The sequence below is a fragment of the Erithacus rubecula genome (assembly GCF_903797595.1).
Source record: "Erithacus rubecula genome assembly, chromosome: 5".
Lineage (NCBI taxonomy): Eukaryota > Metazoa > Chordata > Aves > Passeriformes > Muscicapidae > Erithacus > Erithacus rubecula.
This window is the reverse complement of record NC_136687.1, coordinates 67,506,956-67,530,405: the sequence shown is the minus strand read 5'-3', so window position 1 is coordinate 67,530,405 and position 23,450 is coordinate 67,506,956. Positions and strand designations below refer to the sequence as shown.

Below are 23,450 nucleotides of genomic sequence, written 5' to 3'. Positions count from 1 at the left end.
AGTGTTTGAATTTGCCACAGAGAGAGAATTAATTGCCTAAAAAAGGTCTGCTTTCAGCACAGAACAGCAGGTTTGGGAAATCTAAGGAAAGGATGCACCAGACAATTTCTGACTGGTTGTCAAACAATCTATCTCCTCTTCTGCAGAAGGGCAAAGAAAAGCCCCTTTTGTTGTTCACAGGCATTATACCCACAAAGGAAAGAAGACATCCCCAGCCTCCTAAATGCTGCCAAGTGTCAGTTACAAGCCTCCAGCTCCAAATGCTGTGAAATATGGGATGTCCTGAAAGCCAACCCTTTCCAGGGCTGGTACCAGCTGTGAGCTGTAACAGGATGCAAGTCATCTGCAGGACTTGGCTTCTCCAGAAAGAACTCACGAGGATAAGGCTCCTAAAACCTATTTTGCTCTATTGACTGAGGAAGGACATTAGGCAGAAGCTTCTTCATCCACAAACCTTACACAGCTACCATCTTTTTCAGCTTCTTAATATTGAACACTCCTGTAATTAAGAAGCACCATAAGCACAAAAACCACTGTATTCTGCAGGCACAGGATTTGGACAGAAATCCACAAGTGTTACCACTCTCACACAGAAAAAAATGCTATTTTGAGACTGGGAATGAAATCTGAATGCAAAGAAAATGTTTGCTGGAGCAGGACAGACACAGCTGCCCAAGGCAAAAAGGGTGAGCACATTGCTGTGACCACCACCAACAGCTCTTGACAGACATTTTCAGGTGGGACACGTGGCAGTGCCTGACCTCCCACAACAGGTGGGAAGCCTGTCTCAGCTGTGACTCAAGGACAGGGTCCACAACTGAATCACTGCTTCCAAGGGGAACTCCAAAGGGGAGCTGCTCATCTCCCTGACTCTGACTCAAGGAAGATCCCAACCCAAGGCAATGACCCCTTTTTGATGAGCCTATTTTCACAACAGCAGGGAGAAACTATGAAAACAGCTGGCAATTCATTTAGTGACAGCTGAGCTGGCATTAAGGCAAGTACAAATAATTGGGAAAATGACAAGGTTCCTCCTAAGTACTGCTGGGGGAAAAAAGCTCTTTTATGCTATTCCACTTCCAAAGGGACAGCAGGACCAGCATAGAGAGCAGGCTGAATGCTTCCCAAGAAGACTCATCCCCCTGGGATCAGTTTACAATAAAGCTCAGTCAGGGAGACAGCTCCAGCAGGGCCACACTTTGGGAAGTCACACAACCCCCGGGTGAGCCCGGACAGCGGGCAGGGAGCTGCCAGTCCAGCTCTAGTCCCCTGTGTTCTGATTGTCCCACTTGTGACAAAGAGAATAGACAGCAGGAACAGTCATCCCAGCGCAGCAAAGCAGCTGAGAGCACTCCCAGGTTTCCCCACGTAGCCAGAGCAGCTCCAGTGTGGGTAACTATTTATATCAGCAATCCGCCCGGCACTTCAGCAGATGCTCAGCTTTAAATATGGCTTTAAATCTTCTTGCAAGCAGCCAGGCTAAATATATGCTTTGGGTTAAATTTGTTCCTGGTGCTGTCCTGGGTCACAGCTCTCATTCTGCCTGCACTGCTCCTATAGATAGGTGCTGGCACAAGGCCTGGCAGCCTGTCCCTGTCCCACAGGGGTCCCTCCCATCCTTACACCAAAGCAGCACCAAGCCCTCGGACAAGGTGATGCTGGAACATCCAGCAATCAAAAATTGCTCACACTTAACCCCAAATGTGGTTTTGTCTGCAGCTGGAAGCTTCTTATTTATTGCCAAAGCCCTAAAGGAACCCACAAGACAAAGAGCAATCTCATTCCAAAGGCAAACAATTCATTACAAAATACTGCCTGCTTTGCATATACACGCATATGTATTTTAAGCAGATGAGGCCAAAGATTTGGAAATCTTCCCCCTTCACCACCGAATAAAAGACACATTGACACAGCTGGAACAAAAACCAGACTGAGCTCAGTACAAAGCCCCCAGCACCATTTTTCTGGGCAGATCCCAAGGCACACTGCCCATCCCTAGACCTTCATCAGTTTCCTGTTCCCCTTCCCATACCCACACATGACATGCACCACTGGGAGCTGCAACACGCTGCAAAACCCTTGGGCCAGGCCAAAGGAAGGTCTAAGTGACTCCAGAATTAGTCTAAACTAGGAATTTAGGGCACCAGTTTGATATCTGAACTGCACAACAGACAAAATTTAACTCTAAAATAGCCCATATGAATGACTGTAATCAGCATGTTCTGTGGTTCCTGAGCTGCTGCTTTTGCTTCCAGCCAGCAAAAGGGATTCTCCAGGCTGGGACAGTCACTGAGCTAAACCAGTCCCTCCTCAAAGAATCCCCATTACTTGCAGCAGACATGAAACAACCGTTCTGGATGACACTACTCCCTGTCACTAGGAATGCAGAGTATGTTTCAAGCCCAGCTTTAATGCTAAGCCTAGACTAATCCCTCCAGAGAGCTTTAGCTAGGCTTTGCCAAAGGAGCAATTGTTGCCACTAAACACATTTATACTGTTTGATGGTGAGCAGTTTATTCTGCAGAGCAAGCTCCCATTCCCACGATGAAATCCATGCTGGAATGAAATTACTTGAGTGAACTTCTCTTTTGCTATAGACTCATCCTTCTGAAGTTTCCCATCCTTGGCAATTTACTTTGGAACAGGCTGGGACAAGAAAACCATGATATACAAAGTAGGCAGAACAAGTCCCACACAGATAAAGGGAAACCCAAATAAGAGTGAGTCCAACAAAACGGGGTCAGGCATGTTCTCTAGGAATACCCAAAGCTGTGCCCAGCACAACAGCCAAGCCAGACTCTGCCTGGGAGCAAGGAGCAGACTGCAGCCTTCTCTTCACTGTCTGGAGCCTGACAGGTTTGCAACACAGCCCAGAAAGCTTTGCCCAAGACCAAAGGCACACACTGAAATTCTCCTACATCCATTAAACTCTTTCCTAGCCACAAAGCTTCCAGTGCTTTCATGGACTTGAAACCAAGCAGTTTCAGCTGACTTCTGTTAGCACATTTCCTCATCAGGATCCCCCTGATCTACCTCACCCAACAAAGTGCCCCCAGATAACTCCCAAAACTCTGTGGATCCATCACTTGCCATGTCCCCAGTGCATTGTTGTTTTCACACAGCCTGCTGCACCATGGTGTGTTTGACTGTGAAACAGAACCACTCCTACAGGAGATGTTAGCACCCTCCTACTGGGACAGTGCCTGGCACACCACATCCAGCTCGTGGAATGTCAATGAAGATGCAGTGTCTCCACAAGGGGTTTCAGTATGGCCCACCTGGAGCTCTCAGACAGGGAATACACAGGGCCTCATCTCTCCTGCAGAGAGACTCCCTCACCTGGACCATATGGAATACCTTCCTTTATCTTCTCCCAGTCTGAGTGACACCCATCTCTGCCCAGATTTGGTGCACACTTGCTAAGTGCCCTTGATTATCTAAATATTGTGGTTATCTAAACGCTATGGTTTCACAATAACTTCTCTGCCCTCTCTGCACCAAACACACCAAGTTTCACCACCTCCAGCCAGCTCTTTGTGCTCTTCAGTGGTGTCCTTTTCTCCTGACTGATGACTCACATCCTAAGAGCCACTTATCTGAGAGCACTACCCCAGGGCCACAAAGCCACTGTGCTCCCCAGCCAAGGACTGTGCTGTGGCTGCAGCACTGCCAGCTGCTGTCCTTATTCCTTTATCACAAAGCTGATCCACCATCAGTGCCATGCATCCCCCTCAAACCACACTTGCCAGCTCCTATGGGGACAGGCACTCCACATCCTGTGGCTGGGTTTCCAGGGGGGAAAGTCCCCCTGGCTCCTCCCTGTGCTGTGCAAATGGGGTTTGACACCTATCCTTTCTGCCTCCTTCCACCTCCCAGCTCCCTCCCCCTCAGCACTGCTTGCAGTCAGGGCAGTAGTAGGTTCCAAGGAAGCAGAGCATGGATTTGAGCTCCTGCCCTGCTCTGACAGGAGCTGGGTTATTAATGAGAGCCTGTCCCAGTGTTACAGAGCTGCCCCCAGAGCAGGAACACAGAGGGTAACTGCAGGAGGTCCCACAGGTCAGGATGCTCAGAACACCTCTCCTCTCCTGCCCAGCCATGCAATCCACAGGCTGTTGTACACCCACAGCTCAGGGCTCCATCGGATGAACTCTGTTCCCATTACTATATTTAAATACCAAGGTCTCCAGCTGGAAGCAAGCCTTGAACACATCCCAATACCACATTCAGGCTGGGACTAGTCTTTCCTAGGCTTCCCTACAAAGAGCAGGAAAGGCTCTGCTGATGTATGCATACTTTTATTTCCATGTAACTGCTGAGCCTACAATGCCCTTCCAGGGGTATCCAAAGCAGAAGGAAAAGGCGCCACAGGGGCTCTGCCTTTTCAGAGCCATAAATCCAGCAAGTACCAACACATCTATGCAGAACCACTTACATCTCAGTTAACATCTGCTTTCCTCTTCAGCTTGCAGATGACCAAGTTCTTCCTACACGTTATTTTGATGTACTTAATATCATTATTTTAAAGTTCACTCAGTGGGTAAGAAATCAGCAAATAAATCCAAGCAAAGACTCTCCTCTGCTTGAACAGATGTTGGATCAGGATTCAAAGCTGAGCAGAACAGCCCACAGCTCTCAAGGATTTTATTTCAGATGTCATCCAGATTTATTTTAACAAATACACCATTTTTTCTGGGAAATGGCTGACACTAACCAAGTGGAAAGGAAATAATTTTCAATGATCAAGTACTAGAGTTGAGGCCTTCTCTACTCTATCTTGTTCATTCTTCAGGTTTTTGACATGGAAATATCAATTTCCATTTCCTTCCATGGTGGCCCTTTGGCTGCCTGTGCTTCTCATCACAGCTACAAGAGCCAATTTTGCCTTACCAGGAAGTCAAAGAGATAAAAGTCAGAAGAGATAAAAGAAAGCACCTCTTGCCTCTTGCTAAGTTCTGTTTCCTCAAGGCATGGAGACATTCACAACCCAGCATCAGCTCCAAACTTCAAAGCACAACAGAATCACTCCCTCAGAAACACACAGCCCAGAGTGGGACCCACAGCTGCAGCAGAGCAGCCTGAGCACAGGCCTTGCCTCAAGAGCATCTGCAAGGGTACGTAGAGCCTTGGGCTCCTGAGCCATGACAAATGTATTTATTTCAGGGCTCACACAAAGTCCTGCTGGAGCCACGTGCACAGGGGTACAGAGAGAGCCCTTTGCTATCAGCTCGGTATTCTGCATGGAATTGATTGGTTTTTCTTCCTTTTTAACACTCCCTTTGGTCATTCCAGCCTGCTGGCACTAGAGTACAGCAGGTTTTTGGCCTCAAGATTTCTGGATCCCCCTCCAAATGTTTCTTAATCATCTAATTCCCTAACAGCTTCCCCGTGCAATCTAAATTATCTGCATTGTCATTGTGCCAACTCGATCGGGAGGAGAAGATAAATTGAGGGTGCCAAGTGAGAAGGGGAAGGGCTCAGAAAGTGCTGGCAGCAGGGAGAAGGGAGCAGCCCTGCAGTCCCACAGCATCCCTGCACTGCTCTCACCACTCTGCTGAAACGTCAGTTGATTCCACTCATTAGATCAGCAGCATCTGCTGCCATCCCAGCACTGCCATCTGTGCACTCATTTCCCAAACCTACAATCCCAACTGGAGGTTAGTAGGTCATGGACATAATTCTCTGCCCCTCCTGGCATGAGAGAAGACTCGGTGCCAAGCCCCAGCAAGCACTGAGAGCCCCCCTGTTATCCATCCTGACCCTTCCAAAGAGGCCAAGGGCCCTTTCTGAGGGCAGAAGTGACTGCCAAACTTACCCCAGCTCTGCTGATGGACAATTTACTGGTGAAAGAAGAACAATTTAAAAAATGACACCAGCTTCAAGAACAGCTAGAGCAGGGATCAACATCTGTAATGGTCCCAACAGAAGAGTTCAATGAGGTTCACAAGAGGCAACTAAAAACACAAAGAAGGGTTCAGAGAAGAAAATCCAGGTGTTGGCTCTACTGATAAAAGATAAACCCCTGTTTATGTATCCCAGGAAATGCAGAGCTGTAGGGTGGCTTGTTCCCATCCTGCCCAACAGATTTGCATGGAGTTTCATCCAGAAAGGGCAGCTCTGCAGTGCCAGCCATCATATCCCCAACTCAGCTGGACAAACAGCTCTGGCTTCAAATCAAAATGCTTCTCACTGAGATTTTTTTCCCCACATGGTAAATTCCTTGGACTTTTCTGTCCTTTAGCAGTTTCACGTGAACACAGGGAACAGAATTAGGCAAAGCATTAAGGTGGCTTAGGTAATTATAGTGGCACATATTATCATCAGTTCAAGACACAAGATTAACACGGCAAGCTCCAGTCAAAGCAGCTCTTCCCCATATGAGGAAAGGAACCAGCCTCTTTTTTGCTCTAAAACATAAACAGCCTACCCTGTCAAAGTGGGAATAAAGACCCCATAAAGGCATCTCTGCTGGTATTGGAACTCAGAGGAAGTTTCAAGCCAAAGCACCACTTCCAATCCACCAAGCAGACAGTTAGACACCCTGTGGCTTTAAACACCATGTGAAGGTTATATAGAATTATTTTCTTCTACATGTACATGAGTAATTGTGTCCCCTTGGGCCAAGGGAGATTTCTAAGAGAATTGCCTGGTCAGGAAAAAAGCAGCAAAGACCATTCTCAATTAAGAAAGGCTTAGTCATAGATTTAAGAAAACATGCAGTTAATTGAGGCAGAAGTGACCCATAAATGAAAATACTGTGTCACTAATACCTACCCCAACACCAAAGGATTTTGAGACTGAACTTGCTTTGCAGAACATTTTCCCTGTGTTGCCCAGACCAAATTTGTCAAATAATTCTTGCTATTTTACCTCAAACTTTGCCACAATTAATTTAAGATTGACCTGCTGGGGTTTAGGAATTTAACTCCTCTCCCAAGGAGAGGTTACAGCTATAGAAGAATCTTAACTTTGACTCACCCAAAAACTATTTCTATCAGTTCTTCAAATTGTAGAGAAAACTTAGAGGTGTGGCAGGAGGGCAGGGAGCATTCAGCTGTGAGAGCCAAAAGGGCAGCAAGAAGTGTTTGTACTTCTTACTCAAATTCTTTTTTTTACTTCACACCTGTGGATCTTGATCACTTCAAGTTGACAACAACCAAAGTGGAATTGCCCAACAGCCCTTTGATAGGTGACATCCAGATCAACCTCAGCTCACCATGTCCCTTCATCTGCCCAAGTGCCTCAGTGGGAGCTGGGGGGCTCTGCAGTGAGGCCAGAGGAACAAGAGAAATACCATCCTGAGCCTCTCCTGGAAAAAGAGCTGGAGCAAGGAAGGGGTGAAGGCAGACAGGTTTGGCTGCTGCTGGAAGCACCCCCTCCAACACGGGTCTCTTCTCTGCCACTCCCACACCTCGAGTCCTTCCAAGTGCCACCACTGGCATCCTCCTGGCTCCACCTGACACAGGCAGGGTTAGATCAGGTGTCAGGGGGACACTCTTCCCTGTGAGGGTGGTGAGGGTGCCCAGAGACACTGTGGACACAAGGCCAGGTTGGACAGAGCTTGGAGCAAGCTGGGTGCTGGAAGGTGTCCCTGCCCATGCAGAGTCTGGGATGGGATGGACTTTGAGGTCCTTTCCATCCCAAAGCACTGATGCAGTGGTTGTCAGGCCATGGAAGCAGGGTGGGCTGCAGGCAGCTGTACCCAGGCAGTCAGACACCAATCCCAGCAATCCCAGCTGGGTCTGTCCTGTCTGTCCTGGCTTACTCAACACTCCTGGCAGGGTGGGAACAGAGCAGAGCCAGGGCTGTGTCAGCACAGGGCCAACCTCCTCACCTGTGCTCTGCCCACAGCCACTGCCCCAAGCACCTTCCCATGGCCTCAGCATGGACACAGCCCTGCCAGCCCCAGCACCTTCCCATGGCCTCAGCATGGACACAAGCCCTGCCAGCCCTGCCAGCCCCAGCACCTTCCCATGGCCTCAGCATGGACACTGCCAGCCCTGCCAGCCCCAGCCCCTTCCCATGGCCTCACCATAGACACAGCCCTGCCAGCCCTGCCAGCCCCAGCACCTTCCCATGGCCTCACCATAGACACAGCCCTGCCAGCCCTGCCAGCCCCAGCCCCTTCCCATGGCCTCAGCATGGACACTGCCAGCCCTGCCAGCCCCAGCACCTTCCCATGGCCTCAGCATGGACACTGCCAGCCCTGCCAGCCCCAGCACCTTCCCATGGCCTCAGCATGGACACAGCCCTGCCAGCCCCAGCACCTTCCCATGGCCTCACCATAGACACAGCCCTGCCAGCCCTGCCAGCCCCAGCACCTTCCCATGGCCTCAGCATGGACACTGCCAGCCCTGCCAGCCCCAGCCCCTTCCCATGGCCTCAGCATGGACACAGCCCTGCCAGCCCCAGCACCTTCCCATGGCCTCAGCATGGACACAGCCAGCCCTGCCAGCCCCAGCACCTTCCCATGGCCTCAGCATGGACACTGCCAGCCCTGCCAGCCTCAGCCCCTTCCCATGGCCTCAGCATGGACACAGCCCTGCCAGCCTCAGCACCTTCCCATGGCCTCACCATAGACACAGCCCTGCCAGCCCCAGCACCTTCCCATGGCCTCAGCATGGACACAGCCCTGCCAGCCTCAGCACCTTCCCATGGCCTCAGCATGGACACTGCCAGCCCTGCCAGCCTCAGCACCTTCCCATGGCCTCAGCATGGACACAGCCCTGCCAGCCTCAGCACCTTCCCATGGCCTCAGCATGGACACAGCCCTGCCAGCCCTGCCAGCCTCAGCACCTTCCCATGGCCTCAGCATAGACACAGTGGGGAGCTGGGACTGAAAGCTTTTGGAAAATCCCACCCCATGTATTGAAAAGTCAGGAAGCAAACTGGATAGCTGAAAAATCCAGTGACACGAACAGAGAGAGAACTCTTGGCACAGCCCTGACTGTGCTGAATCTGCCCTGCTAAGTAGGTTCATTTATTTCCATCCTGTAGCTCTCTCCTGCTATTTATAGCACCTGCAACAATGAACTTTCAAGGTAGACACCAAGCTTGAGCATTCCTAAATACATGTCTAAATATCCCTGCTGAATTAATTTGATCTTTTTACCAAATGGCCTGTTCAGTCACACTGACACTCTTCTCTGGAAATCCCAGAATGGTTTGGGTTGGAAGGAACCTTAAAGAACTGCTCATTCCAAAACCCTGTCATGGGCAAGGACACTATCTACTATCCCAGGTTGCTCCAAGCCCTGTCCAATCTGGCCTTGAACACTTCCAGGGATGAGGTATCCACCACTCCTTTGGACAACCTATCAAATGGGACATTGCCCACAACACACTCTTCCTGCAAAGCAGGCACTCCAAGCTGGGAAGCAGGACCAGAAACTTACCTCCCTCCAGCACAAATCTGATCCATCCAGCCAAAACCTCACCTTCACTGGGAGAGATGCACTCCATGAGGAATGGCAACACAAGCCCCAAACAGCACCTTACTGAAATGACTCCTTGCAAACAAGAGAAGTGCTCCTCCAAACCCACATCTGAGTGCTCATGACAGGATTTTTACTAAAACCTATAAGTATTGCTGGTGGAATTCTCTGAACCAACTGGAAACCTTTACAAAGCTTTGATATATCATCCTTCCCACTTCTCTTTATATGGGTTGTCTTAGCCCTGCTTGTAGGTATTGCAAAATTTAGATTCTGCAGTTATATTTATCAACATGGCAACATTCGGACACCTGACAAAAATCAGGTTTTACTTCAGGGCTGCAAGCACTAAGAGAATTCTATTCCTTGGCAGTAAGAATTCATCAGAACCATAAGTGGTTTTTAAAAGTCAGTGAAGTATTGCAGCACCTGGCTTTGGGCCAGGAAGGTGAGACAAGGTGACTTGAAGGGCAACCAAACAATGAGAATAAACCCTTCTCAGATCAAGCAGAAATGCATTTCCTCATGGGACAATCTCTGCACACCTGTAGCAAAGAAGGAGGAAGAGGGAAACGGGCTCAGAGAAACTTCATCTGCCTTCCTTGTTCCTCCCTTGTCTCATCCCTTGCAAGTAGCAGCAAACTGCACCGACCTCTTTGTGCTGACACAAGCACCAGCAGACCCGCTGAGGCAGAGCCTGAGAAGCCTTTCCTCCCTCCTGGCCCTGAGTGGAAGGCAAGGCTAGGCTGGCTGAGGAGGTGCTGGGATGTTTCACCTGCAAGAGGGATTTGTCATTGTCTGCAGTCCTGCCTGAGAACCAGGGTGTGAGTGCCAAAGTTCCCTGAGAGCAGAGACAGCCCCGCAGGGCTGGAATGTCCTGAAAGGGCTCTGCAGAGGGAACATTGCCTTCCTGCCTCCTCCTCAGTCTGTCAGAGTATCCCTGTCTGCATTTGTGCAGGAGGCTTGGCTCCCAAGCAATCATTTCCTTAGGATAAAACCTATCTGCACAGCTTCCATCTGCCCAGCTCTCTCCACATGGGAGAGCTGAAGGTTGTCTATAAACTACAGAGTTTGGCTTGTTTGGCCCAGCTGGACACAGGCTAAAAAGGACTCAGGGCTGGCATTTCCAGACTGCACCAATTCCCAAACACACAGGCACAGCTAAACTGGTTTGGAACTGGAACAAAATTTTGCTAGGGAAGACTTGCATTTCTGGACCTGTTTATTCTCTTGCTGGTATCAATGGACATGTCCCATCAGGTTTGGTTGTTGTGAGCAGCTTGACCCAGTGCTTTGACTCAGTGAGTCAAACCCAGACTTGGTAAAAGTCTAATTGCAGAGTTTTCATCCAAGAAGCTGAGAAATCATTTTCAGCTAAGATACTGAAGCTTAGTCTTGAGGTCCTTAGGGCCAGACCATGAAATCCAAGTGATGTACCAAACCACAACTGGCTTAAGTTTCTACTCAGGAAAAACAAAGGTGTCAATAAACAGGACAATCAAGTCATTCCCGGAACTTCTACAAATTATTTTAACAACTACATTGTTAAAGATTTTGCAAATCAAGCTCTATCTACTTGTCCTTATATTAGAAGAAAAACTAAATCATCAGTTCTACACCCAAGCTGGACTCACAGTGTCTAATACTAGCCAAGATGATAACTTCAAAAATCAACAAAAGAAGGAGCTCTGTAAATTCAGGATTTCTTAAACTGAGACATGTTGAACCAAAACTCAAAATGTTTGAGGTTTCTTCATGTCAGATCAGATTTTTCTTGTTTGAAACCACAAAGTCCTCACACATATTTCAGTTTCTGATATAACACACTCTCCACTGACTGTTAAATGTATGTAATACAGTTCATTTCAGCTTTCTCCCAACTCCATTAAAGTTACTGTGCAGCATTTCCCAGCTCTTAGTTTCCAATATTCTTTAGAAACTGAATTTGAGTCACCTACCCCTCAATCAATGCCTATTATGGGATGAAGATTAAAACCCCAGGGTTCTAACTGAGGGTTCTTGCCAGGATTGCCAGCACTGGACACCAGCCTAAGCTGTACAAGCTGCCTGGGGAGAAATGGGCTTCTGTTGGACACACTTGTGTGACATAGCTGCTGGAGGGGAAAGAAAGGCTTCTCAGAAAGCAAAAGAAAAGGTGGGAAACACAAAATTCAGGTCAGCTCTGAAGACAAGAGTTTCAGAAGAGAAAAAACCCAGGGATATGAGGTAACTTGTAATTCCAGACAGTAATCTGACTACCCCTCTCCTTTGCAGAGTTCCAAGCTAACTGAGCCAGCTCGTAAAAAGATCTGGCCAGCAGCATGAAACAGCAGGTCCCTGCAAGGACCTGGAAAAGTATCTGGATACCTGAGATGGTGAACAACAGAGAAAAGAGCCCAGTGATGGGGTATGAATGCCACTGCATGGGACACCTGAACATTATGCCATTCCACTCCAAGAATCTGCAGTGCAAAGAGGTCAGGGTGAAAAAGCCTATGGGAAAGCTGCAGCTGGAGAGTGATGGAAAGAGTGCATATTTTCACATGCAGGTGTAAGTGCAGATGAGAATATATTACTGCATAGAAACAGAGAAAAAACACCATGAACCCTTCCTCAAATAACACAGTCACAGTGATGGGCAAAATGAAAGGCAGGACATGAAAACCTAACAGAAGAAATGGGTTTTCAAGAATAGGTACACTTAGCCCATGGAAATAATTCCCCTGGGATATGATACATTCACAAGTGAAAAAGGAATTTCTCCAGGCCTCGTCACCTGCATGCTGAAGAACAGAGGTGTAAACATAAAAATTAAGTTTAAAACATTTTAGTTCTTGAAGATGGGTAATTACTCAACTGTAAATCCAACTCCAGGTTTCTGAGTGCTGGAAAAAAACCTTCTTTGAGACAACCAGGGAACAAGAGCTGGGAAAAGCAAATGGAATCTGTGACTTGCCTACCTTTCCAGGTGCTATTCTCTGAAGATGGTAACCATGCTAAAGACATGACTGATCTGCCTCATGCTACTGTCTCTATCTACAGCAACTACCCAGCAACACGAGTTCAAAATGAGAAATCAATCTATTTCTTCAATCCAAGATCCAGTCATGTGGATCTCTCACACAGGAGGCATTTTTCCACTTAGAAATTAATCTGCAACCATCTGGAATTAAGCTCAACAATCCAAGCTGTATCACATCCTGGGCTGCATCCCCATCAACCTTCCCATCTCCCCCCTGCTCCTACCAAAGCAGCCACCTCCCACATTTCAGGAAAAGCTTGTGGCCAGCAGAGAACACAGCATGAAGAACGTGACCCTGTGACAGTCTCTGCACCAGCTAAAAGTCTCTGTCCTCTGCTTAACAATTCTGGTGGGAATAGAGGCCTGGGGCATCCAAAATGGACCTCACCTGCCTGTCAATATTTAGATATTCTATCCCAGCAGATACTCAAACATACAGCAATGCTCCATTTCATTATTCTTCGTTGTTTTCAAAACCTAAAGCTGGCTGATTACCAAAGGGAAAAAGGCAGGTTAGTGACACATGAGGCCAAACCCACGGGGTGGTGGAATTCCAGAGCATGCACACATCCCAGAGCCAGTGCAGAAGCTGCAATAGATCTACCCAGGCACTGCTGAGTCTTTGCCCTTGCTTGCTATCTCTTTACACACAGTGTCATATTGCTTTTTCAACATTTGGCCTGTTCCTGCCTGGCATCTGCTCAAGGGCCAACTCAGGTGGTACAGAGGGATGAAATGTCTGCTGTGGCCTGTGCCTTTTCCAAGGCTCAGCAGCCATCCCACAGCAGCTGGCTGAGACTGCTCCAACCCTGCAATGTGAGATGATTGTTTTGTGGATCAAGTTTTGTCCTCCGTGAGCAGATCCCTGGACAACAGAGCATTGCAATGAGTGACAAGTGGAACCAGTACTCACTGAGTGGTTTAAGGATGCTGCTGCTTGTCTCATCAGCGTTTTCCACATCTGATTTGTCTGAGTAGTTCTCTGAGATTTTCTCCTTTTCTTTCTTTTCCTTGTGGCCAGGTCTCCTCCTGTGCCGCCTCCTCCGCCTGTAGCTCTTCGGCACGTGGACCCCGATGTAAATCGTGTGGTGACCTGGGAACACAAGCACACCAGCATTAACCTCAGCACTCTGCAGTGTGGCCACTGCTTTGGCTTGCAAGGGACCTTGAGCTCATCTCATTCCAAAACCCTGCCATGGGCAGGGACAGCTTTCACTAAGCCAGGCTGCCCTAAGCCACATCCAGCCTGGCCTCGGACACTTCCAGGTGTGGGGCAGCCACAGCTCCTCTGGGCACCCTGTGCCAGGGCATCACTGCCCTAACAGGAAAGAATTTCTTCCATATATCTAACCTAAACTTCCCCTCTTTCAGTCTGAACACATTACTCCTTGTCCTATCCCTGTTTCACTTCACAAGGCAAGTGAACTATCCCTCTTTGCTGGTCTAAAGTTAATTAGTCCTGGTTTTTGTCTCCAGATGCGAGCTTGGAGCTCTGTAGCCAGCATTTGCAGAAGCATTTTTGTCCCATCATTTCTGAGAGCACATGTCAGTGCAGACTAGGATAATTATTGTCCTTGTGACTTATTTAAATACAAAAAATAAACCTCACAGAAGGCCATTGTACTCATTTTGTAATATCAGAGTGCTTTTCAAACACATCCTACACTAATTTTTCCATTTGTTTTACCAAATACACTGGCTGAACTTAACAACTACCTCATGCCAAGTGATTCAGTCGAGTTGAAGAGCTTAGACCAACAAAATCTACATCACTTGACTGTGCAGTCCATTGTATAACAAGTGCCAGAGCACCACTAGGTACCTTACACAGGTGCTACTATGGAGGTCCCATGTTCTAAGTATCATTAGGGAGTTATTATAACACAGCAGAGGAGGAAGGACTACTCACAGAATTCCTATCAACTTCTACTTGACACTTGAAAAAGAAAAATTAACTAGCAACAGAAGAAGTGCCAAATTTCATACGTGGGCTGTAAATCCCAAGGATGCCCTTGCACTGAGACCTGGATTTCAAACTGAAGCACTCCAGCTACATTGTCAATGGTTGTGCCTTTTTGTGTCTGATAAAAATGTTTTCTTTTCAGGCTTTCTGCACTTTGTCAGCTTGGGATGAATATCCCATACTTACAGAAAGCAATTACATGTCATCTTCTCAGCCCAGACCATTCAGACATCTCACTGTCAGCTGTAAAAGCAGCTCTTACAAAAGCAGCCCCTGAGAAATGAGAGCTGGAGTCTGTGCTTTGGACCAAGGTTGGTTTCCCCATTTCCATCCCAGAGTGGCTGAATGGAGACTTTCATATGGACGGACAGAGACAAATTTATCTCAGTGAATGATCCACAAACTAAACATGTGTCTCTTAATTCCTCCTTTTGATAAATCCAATCTTGGCCACCAAACAAGTGAAATGTAGGCACTAAATACTCCATTTCTGCAACAACTGATTTGCCAATGAAAAACAACCCTGCATTTGCCATTCCCATCTCCACACACCCCAGAGGGCAGCCGTGAGACCTTTATTGTGCATGTTTGAACTTTTATTTTGCATGTTTGCCCATCTTGTTCCAGCCCCTGCCATGGGCAGGGACACCTTCCACTACAGCAGTTTGCTCCAAGACCCATCCAACCTGCCCCTGGACACTTGCAGAGATGGAAGAAAGAGGATTCTGGAGCTGAGCAGGGTTCAGTCTCAGGCAGTGAGAGGAACAGTGGCAGAACAGGGTCCTGTGTCTGCTGCCAGAATTGCCATCTCTGAGGAGCAGGATCACCACAGAGGGGAAGGGCAGAGGCACACAGACATCTGCAGCACAAAGACTCCCCAGAGCAACACGTGAAGATCCAGTGCAGCTCTTGCGTGCCAAAGGAAACCCAGAAAGCTCTCCCAGCAACTGGAAACATCAGCTTTAAGGTGGCAGATGGCCTGAGTGCCACACAGGGACAGGGAAGGGGAGATTCATCTCAGCAGGAGCAGGAGCTGGAGGGTGGGGGGGACCCCACTAGCCCTTCCCAAGGCATTCTCACACCCAAAACTCTATCCAAAAGCCATCTCTATTAACAACATCCACCTTTGAATCACTTGATTTCTGTGGTCAGCTTGATAATAGAAACACATCATAGTGAGCCTGCAGTCTTAATACTTTAATATGCTGCCAACAGAACTGGACAATCTCTTTAATCTTTGGACCACGTGTGCACAGCACAGATTTTGGTAATATGAAACTCACTTGTATCTACGCAGGCTAACATCTGCATTACTTTGCTGTTTTCCCTAGGCTGAAGGCAGAGACTTATTTAATGTTCCTTGTTGTGCTGCCCCCGCCCTCCCCCAGACTGTTCAGGGAGGCCAAGCAAGACATTTTCCTTCTCCGTGTACTTCAAGTGCTTGGCATCTGTTTATATTGTTCCAAACGCTGAGATAATCTTCTAGGCTCCCTTCCCAAAGCGCCTGGAAGGAAACAATTGACACATACTCTCAATGCACGGGGCTCCTGGGACATTTCCGACTCACCGGGGGAGCCCGGCCTTTCCCATGAGAACCACAGCCTGGGAAACGAAACCTGACACCACAGGGATCAGTGGGGGAACCCAAAGCTGCTCTGCTGTACACCCACCCAGCACAGCTCCTGCTGAGGGGTTGCTCCCACATCCCTCCCTGCTCTCCCCAGGACATCCATTACCCTCTGGGTGCACTTGGCACTTGAACTCACTGTCGCTGAAACCTTGGACTTTTTGTGCCCCAAGTCAACAACAAAATAATTTCATCTGATTATTAATAACACAAAAAGCAGTCGTCATCATCAGGGAGGTTCTCCTGGAAAAACTCTGTTGAAACCACATCTTTTGCATTACTAAGAGCTACTGAAGAACAGCAGTTCATGATTCAGCACCCAGATTGGGAGTTTGGGTGTAGAAGACTCCCTGAATCAGTTTTACTGATGAAACCCCCTTGTGCATCACCCAGCTGAGGTTCTGTGAAACGCAGCATTCCCTCCCTGCCTGCAGGAATACCTGCTCATCATCATCAAGGCTAGGCTGGACTGGGCTTGGAGCAACCTGGTCTAGTGGAATGTGTCCCTGCCCATGGCAGAGAGGTGCAATTAGGCATCCTTGAGGTCCCTTCCAAACACAACCATTCTGAGAGATCATTTTATGATGATTCTCTCCATTTTTAAACACTAGCTCTTTTTGAAAAAGGGTACTAGGGAATTGCTTTTGCTCAGCAAAACCAAAACTCAGTCACTTGGAGAAAGGAGCTGAAAGTTATAGGATCAAAGGATAAAGTCTGCTTGCTGCATCCAAGAAGGAATCCTTTCCACATGACTGGATTCTTGAGACTCAGAGCGTGGTAAGACCAGCCCATAAAAAATCTCACACCAGCACTTTAGAAGAAAACAAGATCAAAATCTAATATTCAAAATGTATAAAGGACTGAAAACAAGCTGAGCATTAGCAGTTTTTACCCAGCCCTTGTTTTTCCTTTAAAGACTCCTTTGCAAAGAACAGGGAGAGTCACATTAAACCCGATCAGATTGCGACAGGCCCGTGTGGTTACAGTTGGCCACAAAGCCAAAATCTTCCCCACCCACTCTGGCCCCATGAAAATATTTTGGGCCCATGAAAAATGGGCTTTGCTCAGGATGCCCCAGCCATGTCACTCGGAGGCCTATGGCATGGGATTGGAAGGAGATGACCTTTAAGGTCTCTTCCAACCCAAACACTGTGATTTGATCAAAGGTGGGACCTTCTCAGCCCATTTTCACAGCCCAGCCTCAGCCTTAGCCCTGGGTGGAACTGAAAGCCCCAGGTAGCTCCCCCATCTAGCACCTGGAGATCTGCTCGTGCTTCCTCAGCAGAAGATGGCACAGCTTTGTGCCCAAGGAGGTGCCAGCACACAGCCAAGCCTGCAGAGACAGGTGGCAGCAGCCAGGACACTGCCAAGATCACAGTGTGCTCCAGAGCAGCTGCTTTTCTAACCTGGCTTGGTGGCAGAAGGTGCTTCTCATTTTGTGTGAGAATCAAAGAAAATGAACAACACAAAAAAGCCCACAGCTCAGAAGGACAAATAAATCAGGGGGATGATCCATTTTAAAGGGGAGATACTAAAAGCAGCACTAAGGAAGTCCCAAAGTAAGCCCTGCTTAGTTTCAAATCAGCTCAAGAAATAAGAACAGAAGGCCGTGCCATCACGTGCTGGGTGCCCTTAGCTCTACCTGGCTGCAAAGAGGTTTACAGGTGCTGGCAGCAGCAGAGGGGCAGGACCTGCACCCCAACCAGCTCCACCTTCCAGGACACAAACTGTTCTGCACTCCCAGCATGGGATGCTCAGCCAGCAGGACACCCCATGTCAGAGAACTACTCACAGCAGCTGTAGCAGAAACAAGGAGCACTGTGCAAGGGCCAAGTGCTACTCCCATCCATGCACATGGACAGACACTGAATCTCCAGGGAAAAATCAAACCCTAGTGTGTCCTCGAGACAGGCTGCCCAGGCACAGTCCCAGGCTCACCCACTGGTCCCCACAGGGTTTTCAAAGCATGCTGGTATTCAAATGACCAATTTTCCATGCAAATAAAAATCCATCAGTCAGGGAAACAGCACAAGGATTCACTGAGCATTTAGTGGAAATCTGAACAAAACTGAATGCACTAGCTGGAGACAGATCAGATCCAAATCCCTACTCCTATAAATAGAAGGATGCAATTAACCAATTCTTCCGTGTTGTGGCAGTTTGCCAAGGAAAAGGGTCAGCATGAATCCATCAGGCAGTGGGAACAACAGCTATAAGGCTGAGTAGCAGGTTCACAGACTGATAAATGCCATCAGCAGACAAGCCTGCCATGAGGGAGAGACAGGAAAGGGCAAAATGTAAAACAGAGGCTTCAGGAGAAGCCATCCTGAGCTACTATGCCATAGAAAAAGGAAAGAAGAAGGAACAAGATTAGAAATATCAGAGATTTCTTTCCATCTGCCAGTTCCAACAGAAGAATCCCAAATTCATGGCTAAGATTCAAGTGAGGATCACCACCAGCAAGGAAGATGCAGTTCCTTAACTGAACAGGGAACTTGTGCAAAGGTCTTTTTATATATTTGCATTACTGCACATCTTTATATGCAGCCATTGACAGAAATGACTGAAATCAGGAGCAAGGCATGAGCTGTGCAGGGGAAGACAGTATGGAAATTGGAGACCTTTTTCTCTTCTTTAACATCAGGCTTCTAGCACTTCAGTATCTTCAAAAAGTCAGCATGAGATCTAAATCATTCCCATGTAACAAACTATAGTTAGACAGAAGGGAAGTCTTCCCAGCCATTTGTTCTAAAGCTTGCACTGCTCTGTTGCAAAGAGATGATCCATGACCCAGACTGAACCTGCCAAATTCCTAAGAAGATTCAGAGGCCATTCCAGCAAAGCATGTGTAAAAGATGAGTTAGATCTGAGCAACATGATGGCTCTAAAAGACAGAGCTCATATAAATTCAAGGAAAAAATATTTAAAGAGTTAAACAGGGAAAAAACTAACCAAACAAAAAGAAAACCAAGGTCTTCAACTGCCTTCCTGAAGATCCTACAAACCTGCCTGTGTAGATGTGACCAAGTCAGTGATAGTGGCAGTGAATGAAGGGGTGTGCATTGTTCAGACAGAACAATGAGCATGTGGTGGGGGTGTTCTCCCTGAGCTTTACGTAAGCCATTGCGAGACTCTTACCCACAGCCCTGTAAGCTGCTTTTCTTTCTCTATTCTTTGGAGCTGTGAGGGGTTATAAAAGCCACCAAACCTGTCCTGCTGTGATCTGATCTAATCTGGCCAGAACTGCTTGGCTTCACTGGAAAGAAGAGTTGAAGAAAACTTAAAGCACTCAGGGCTCTGGGGAACAGGGTGATGGTTTCCAATCAGTTGGACCTGATGATCTTAAAGCACTGCTCCAACTTAAATACTCTGTGATTGTAAACTGACTGGAGCTGGGGAAAACGAGTCACTGTCAGAATGGTATGGAAACATGTTCCTTCACCTGGTGCTCAGCACATGCTGGCACAACACTTATCACCACTGAAAAGAAAGCACCACCTTTCCTTCACCATGGGCTGACCATGCCAGCTATTGACTCAGCTGCTCTTACAACGTTTTCTCCACTTCTCCTGCCTGCACAGCCAGCTTATCACTGCCTTATGTAAAGCCAGTTTATCACCCTCTGAACTCAGACTGCAGCTTTTCTCACTGAGCATGGAGTAGGCGGGCACCAAAACCCTCCTCATCCCACCCAGCAACCTCAGAGCTAATGCTGATTCCTGACAGCAGAGGAAAGACAGGGCAGGGACCAGAACAATATTCCACACAATGACCTGCTGGATGCTGCCAAGAGAAAGCACTCTCCTGAACACTGCCATGGGGAATTAAAGCTGGAAAGGAAAGAATCTGAAGACCTGAAATCTTTCATCACAGTGTTTCAAAGCTGGGGAGATCTAAACCACGTGTCTTGTTTTTACTTAGCAGTGAGGAGCAGCATGGGTTCCAAACTCCACCTGCAATTCTCAAATTCACAGAACCACAGAATGGTTTGGGCTGGAAGGGACCTTAAAGCTCATGCAGTTCCAGCCCTGCCATGAGCAGGGACACCTTCCACTGGCCCAGGTTGCTCCAGACCCTGTCCAACCTGGCCTTGGACACTTCCAGGGATGGGGCAGCCACAGCTTCTCTGGGCACCCTGTGCCAGAGCCTCACCAGCCTCACAGGGAAGTTGTGCCAGCTGCTGTATGGAAAGAGCACAGTGGCACTGCATGAAGTCCTCTGAGTTTGGCTTTTGAAAGAGTAAAGCCCAGTTCAGTTTTACTGATCCCAGCCTGGTTTACCTCTACACATAAATTAAAGGTACCAAAGAATATTGATAAGCACATTGTGTGATCAGATTTTACCCGATTAATTTTTTAATCACATTTATTTTAGAAGCAATTAAAGACTTTGATATGAAACAGGTGATCTGGTTACTTCTGAAAACGGAGGAGGTTCTGCCTACAGTCACAGATCAAAAACAGACAGCAGGGATGAGAGGAGAAAAAGAAATCAAAGTGTATGGGCAAATACAGCTCATTTCTGCCACCGAAGGCCTGCTGTTAACACAGGTAAAGATGTTCACAGTTCACATCTCTGCCCTTTTAACCTCTCTCCTCGTTGATCCAACCATCAAGGACTAATCTTGGGCTTATGGCATCACACAGCTTTCTACCAGCAAAGTGCAATGACACAAGTGGGTCCAGAATAGAAAGCAAGGAGGAGGAAAGTGCTAAAACGGAACAAGTAGTTATGGAACATTGTCACAAAATCCCTGCAGAGTTAGCAGCACAGCAGTAAATGCCACAATGCTAACAGGAGCCAGGAAAAGTTTCCCCTAACAGCATATCCTCCTGAATTCACTGCCAGAGCAGTGCTGAGAGGTGCTATTGGAAGCTCTGCTTTGCCCATCCTTTGGAAGGCAGCACAGGTGTGCTGCTCCCCATCTCTGAGCACACAGAGCCTGTGCACTCCTCGGGCTCTGCAGGGGAACTGTCAGACTGAAATCCAGCATCCTCCACCCCAGCAGGGAGTCAGGGGGGCAGCGAGCCCGGGGGAAGTTCTGCTTAGAGAGCCAAGAATACCTTATCTCGCAGGATAAGGTGGAGCTTTACTTTTCCCCTCTTGCAAAATCGGTTATTAAGTAATCTGTTTATGTCACACATACCAGCGCTCCTGACAGGGGCATTACAGCAGCACAGCCTTACCTTCAAGGAAAGGAACGTGCAGTGCTCTAAAGGGTCCTCTGGCACAGCTCAGGGCAGTGCCTCTTCCTGGTTTCCCCCAGGAAAGCTGACCTGTACTTGCTTTGCTTCATGCTCTGCTCTAGACCCGGGCAGATCCCTCGTCTCGCCAGGTCACGTTTCTGGGCACTTCCAGCCAAGCAGCTCCTCGTAACTAACACGTACCAAATCCATCACCTAGCCCTCTCGTGGATCCAGGCAGCATGGAGGAACTGGAGTGGAGTAATTTTCAAATGTCAACAGCTGATATCACAGCGACACATTCCAGGGTAGGACCAGGCTGAGGTGCCACCTGAGAGACGACTAAACAATCCCTGGAAGCAGGCCCGAGGGACATATTTCTGTCAGGTATGCACAGTTCCTGTTAACACTACATTTACTCAAGCGAAGGCACAAGGGACAATTGTCCCACCCCGAAAATGTCTCAACACCTTCCTGACCAGAAACGCCCATTTTTCCCGCTCCTTTAAAAGCCAAGCCCTTCACTCTCCCCCACACCACTACATAATCCAATTAGTGGGTGATGTGGTTGTGCAGTTGCTGTCTTCATCCTGCACATATAACCTGTGGGCATCACTGACAAAGCAAACGATGGTTCCCTCCTCTCCCAAAGGGGCTGCTCAGAGCGACACCTTCCAAATTTTGCCTTTGCCCCTTTGAACTCAAAGCAACTTACAAAGTAGCAAAAGCAGCCTGGTTCCGAGGCATGTTATAATGATCTGCTGGAGACTTTTCCATTCTCTCCTGTTAACTCCTGTGCCAGGGAATCTCAGAGTTCTACTTATCTCTTCTGAGAAAAGCTACAACTTCCCTTCCCCTCTTAGAAAGAAAAGAAGCAACCTCCTCTCTGCTCACTTTCAGTGAAATTAAGTCTCTTGACAGATGCTTGCCTCCTTTAAAACACCCCACTGTAAGTGCAGGAGTCTAACAGGGACTTAAAAGCATCTGCACCAAGTGCCAGCGAAAGGTCTGAAACCTGATGTTTTAGCCCTTACACTGGCTCTTAAACTGACAGAAGGCAGGGTTAGATTAGACACTGAGAGGAAATTCTGAGGGTGGGGAGGCCCTGACACAGGGTGCCTAGAGAAGCTGTGGCTGCCCCATTCCTGGAACTGCTGGACAGGCCTTGGAGCAGCCTGGGCTAGTGGAAGGTGTCCCTGCCCGTGGCAGGGGGCTGGAATGGGACAGGCTTGAAGATCAGTTCCATCCACAGCCACTCTGTGAGCTTCCAGCTCCCCACACCCATGTACCATGATTGGATAACACACACAGCACATGCACAGATCTCACGGAGAGACAGATGCAGCTGGGGACACACAGGGAGCAGCAGAATCCCTGAGGCTGAAACACGGAAACAAACGAGATCTCTCCGAGTGCCAAAGCCTTTGGTGCCGGCTGGCAGTGCGGCAGTGCCCCAGACCGGCCAGCCCGCCGAGGATTGCAGCTGTCCCCGCGCAGAGCCAGCGGCTCCCTCCCTCCCTCCCAGGCGTGCACCACCGTGCCCTGTGACCCTGCAGATGCCTCGGCCCTGCACCCTGGGGTGACTGAGCCGGGCTGCTCCCGGGAGCCCGGCAGGAGTCAGGGCTGCCTTCAGCACCGCCCAGGGAATCAGCTGGCTGCACCGCCCCGGGCTCTGGCCGGCAGCTCCAGCTCCGCAGGCCTGTCGTGTACAATTAGAAGCGCTTGTTTCACCTCCTCTCCCCTCCTCTCCTCGCTCCCCCAGCCAGACGAGCTGCAATTGGTCTGTGAGCCAGCTAAACCAAAGGAGGATATCCACATCGGAAGGAAGGATATAAACACAGCACAGCCACAAGTGTTACTTCAAGCAGTAACCACATCCCCTGCAGACAGTCAGAAGGACCCTCCTGTGCTCATCACCAACAACCACTTGTATTATATTCCTGGAGCATCAAAACAGCACGTGGCAACATTTAAGACAGTAAAACATAAAAAATATCCTCTCCTCTCCCTTCTCAAATGTTTCTGCTGTGCCAAAGTGGCAATTATTCCACAAGCAAAAGGCTAATACAAACCTGACCCTGCAGACAGCAAATAGCCTCATTAAACCCAATATGATGATTTACAGTGGCTGAGCACAGATTACTTCATCCCAGAGAGGAAGAAAACACAGGCTTTTTCGTGGAAAGGACTGGCTTGGTTTGCTGGAAGTGTTCTAACTCCTCTT

The 23,450-nt window shown here is 48.3% G+C and overlaps 1 protein-coding gene across 11 annotated transcripts in view; it reads right to left on the bottom strand.

Moving 5' to 3' along the window:
* The window catches only part of SLC4A4 (solute carrier family 4 member 4), a 153,182-nt gene that overhangs the window by 68,118 nt on the left and 61,614 nt on the right, over nucleotides 1-23,450 (bottom strand). For all 11 annotated transcript variants that reach the window (XM_079306348.1, XM_079306351.1, XM_079306352.1 and 8 more), the window contains one exon: nucleotides 13,367-13,546. In XM_079306348.1, the coding sequence (XP_079162474.1) occupies nucleotides 13,367-13,546 (180 nt within the window). The remainder of the gene's footprint in view (nucleotides 1-13,366; nucleotides 13,547-23,450) is intronic.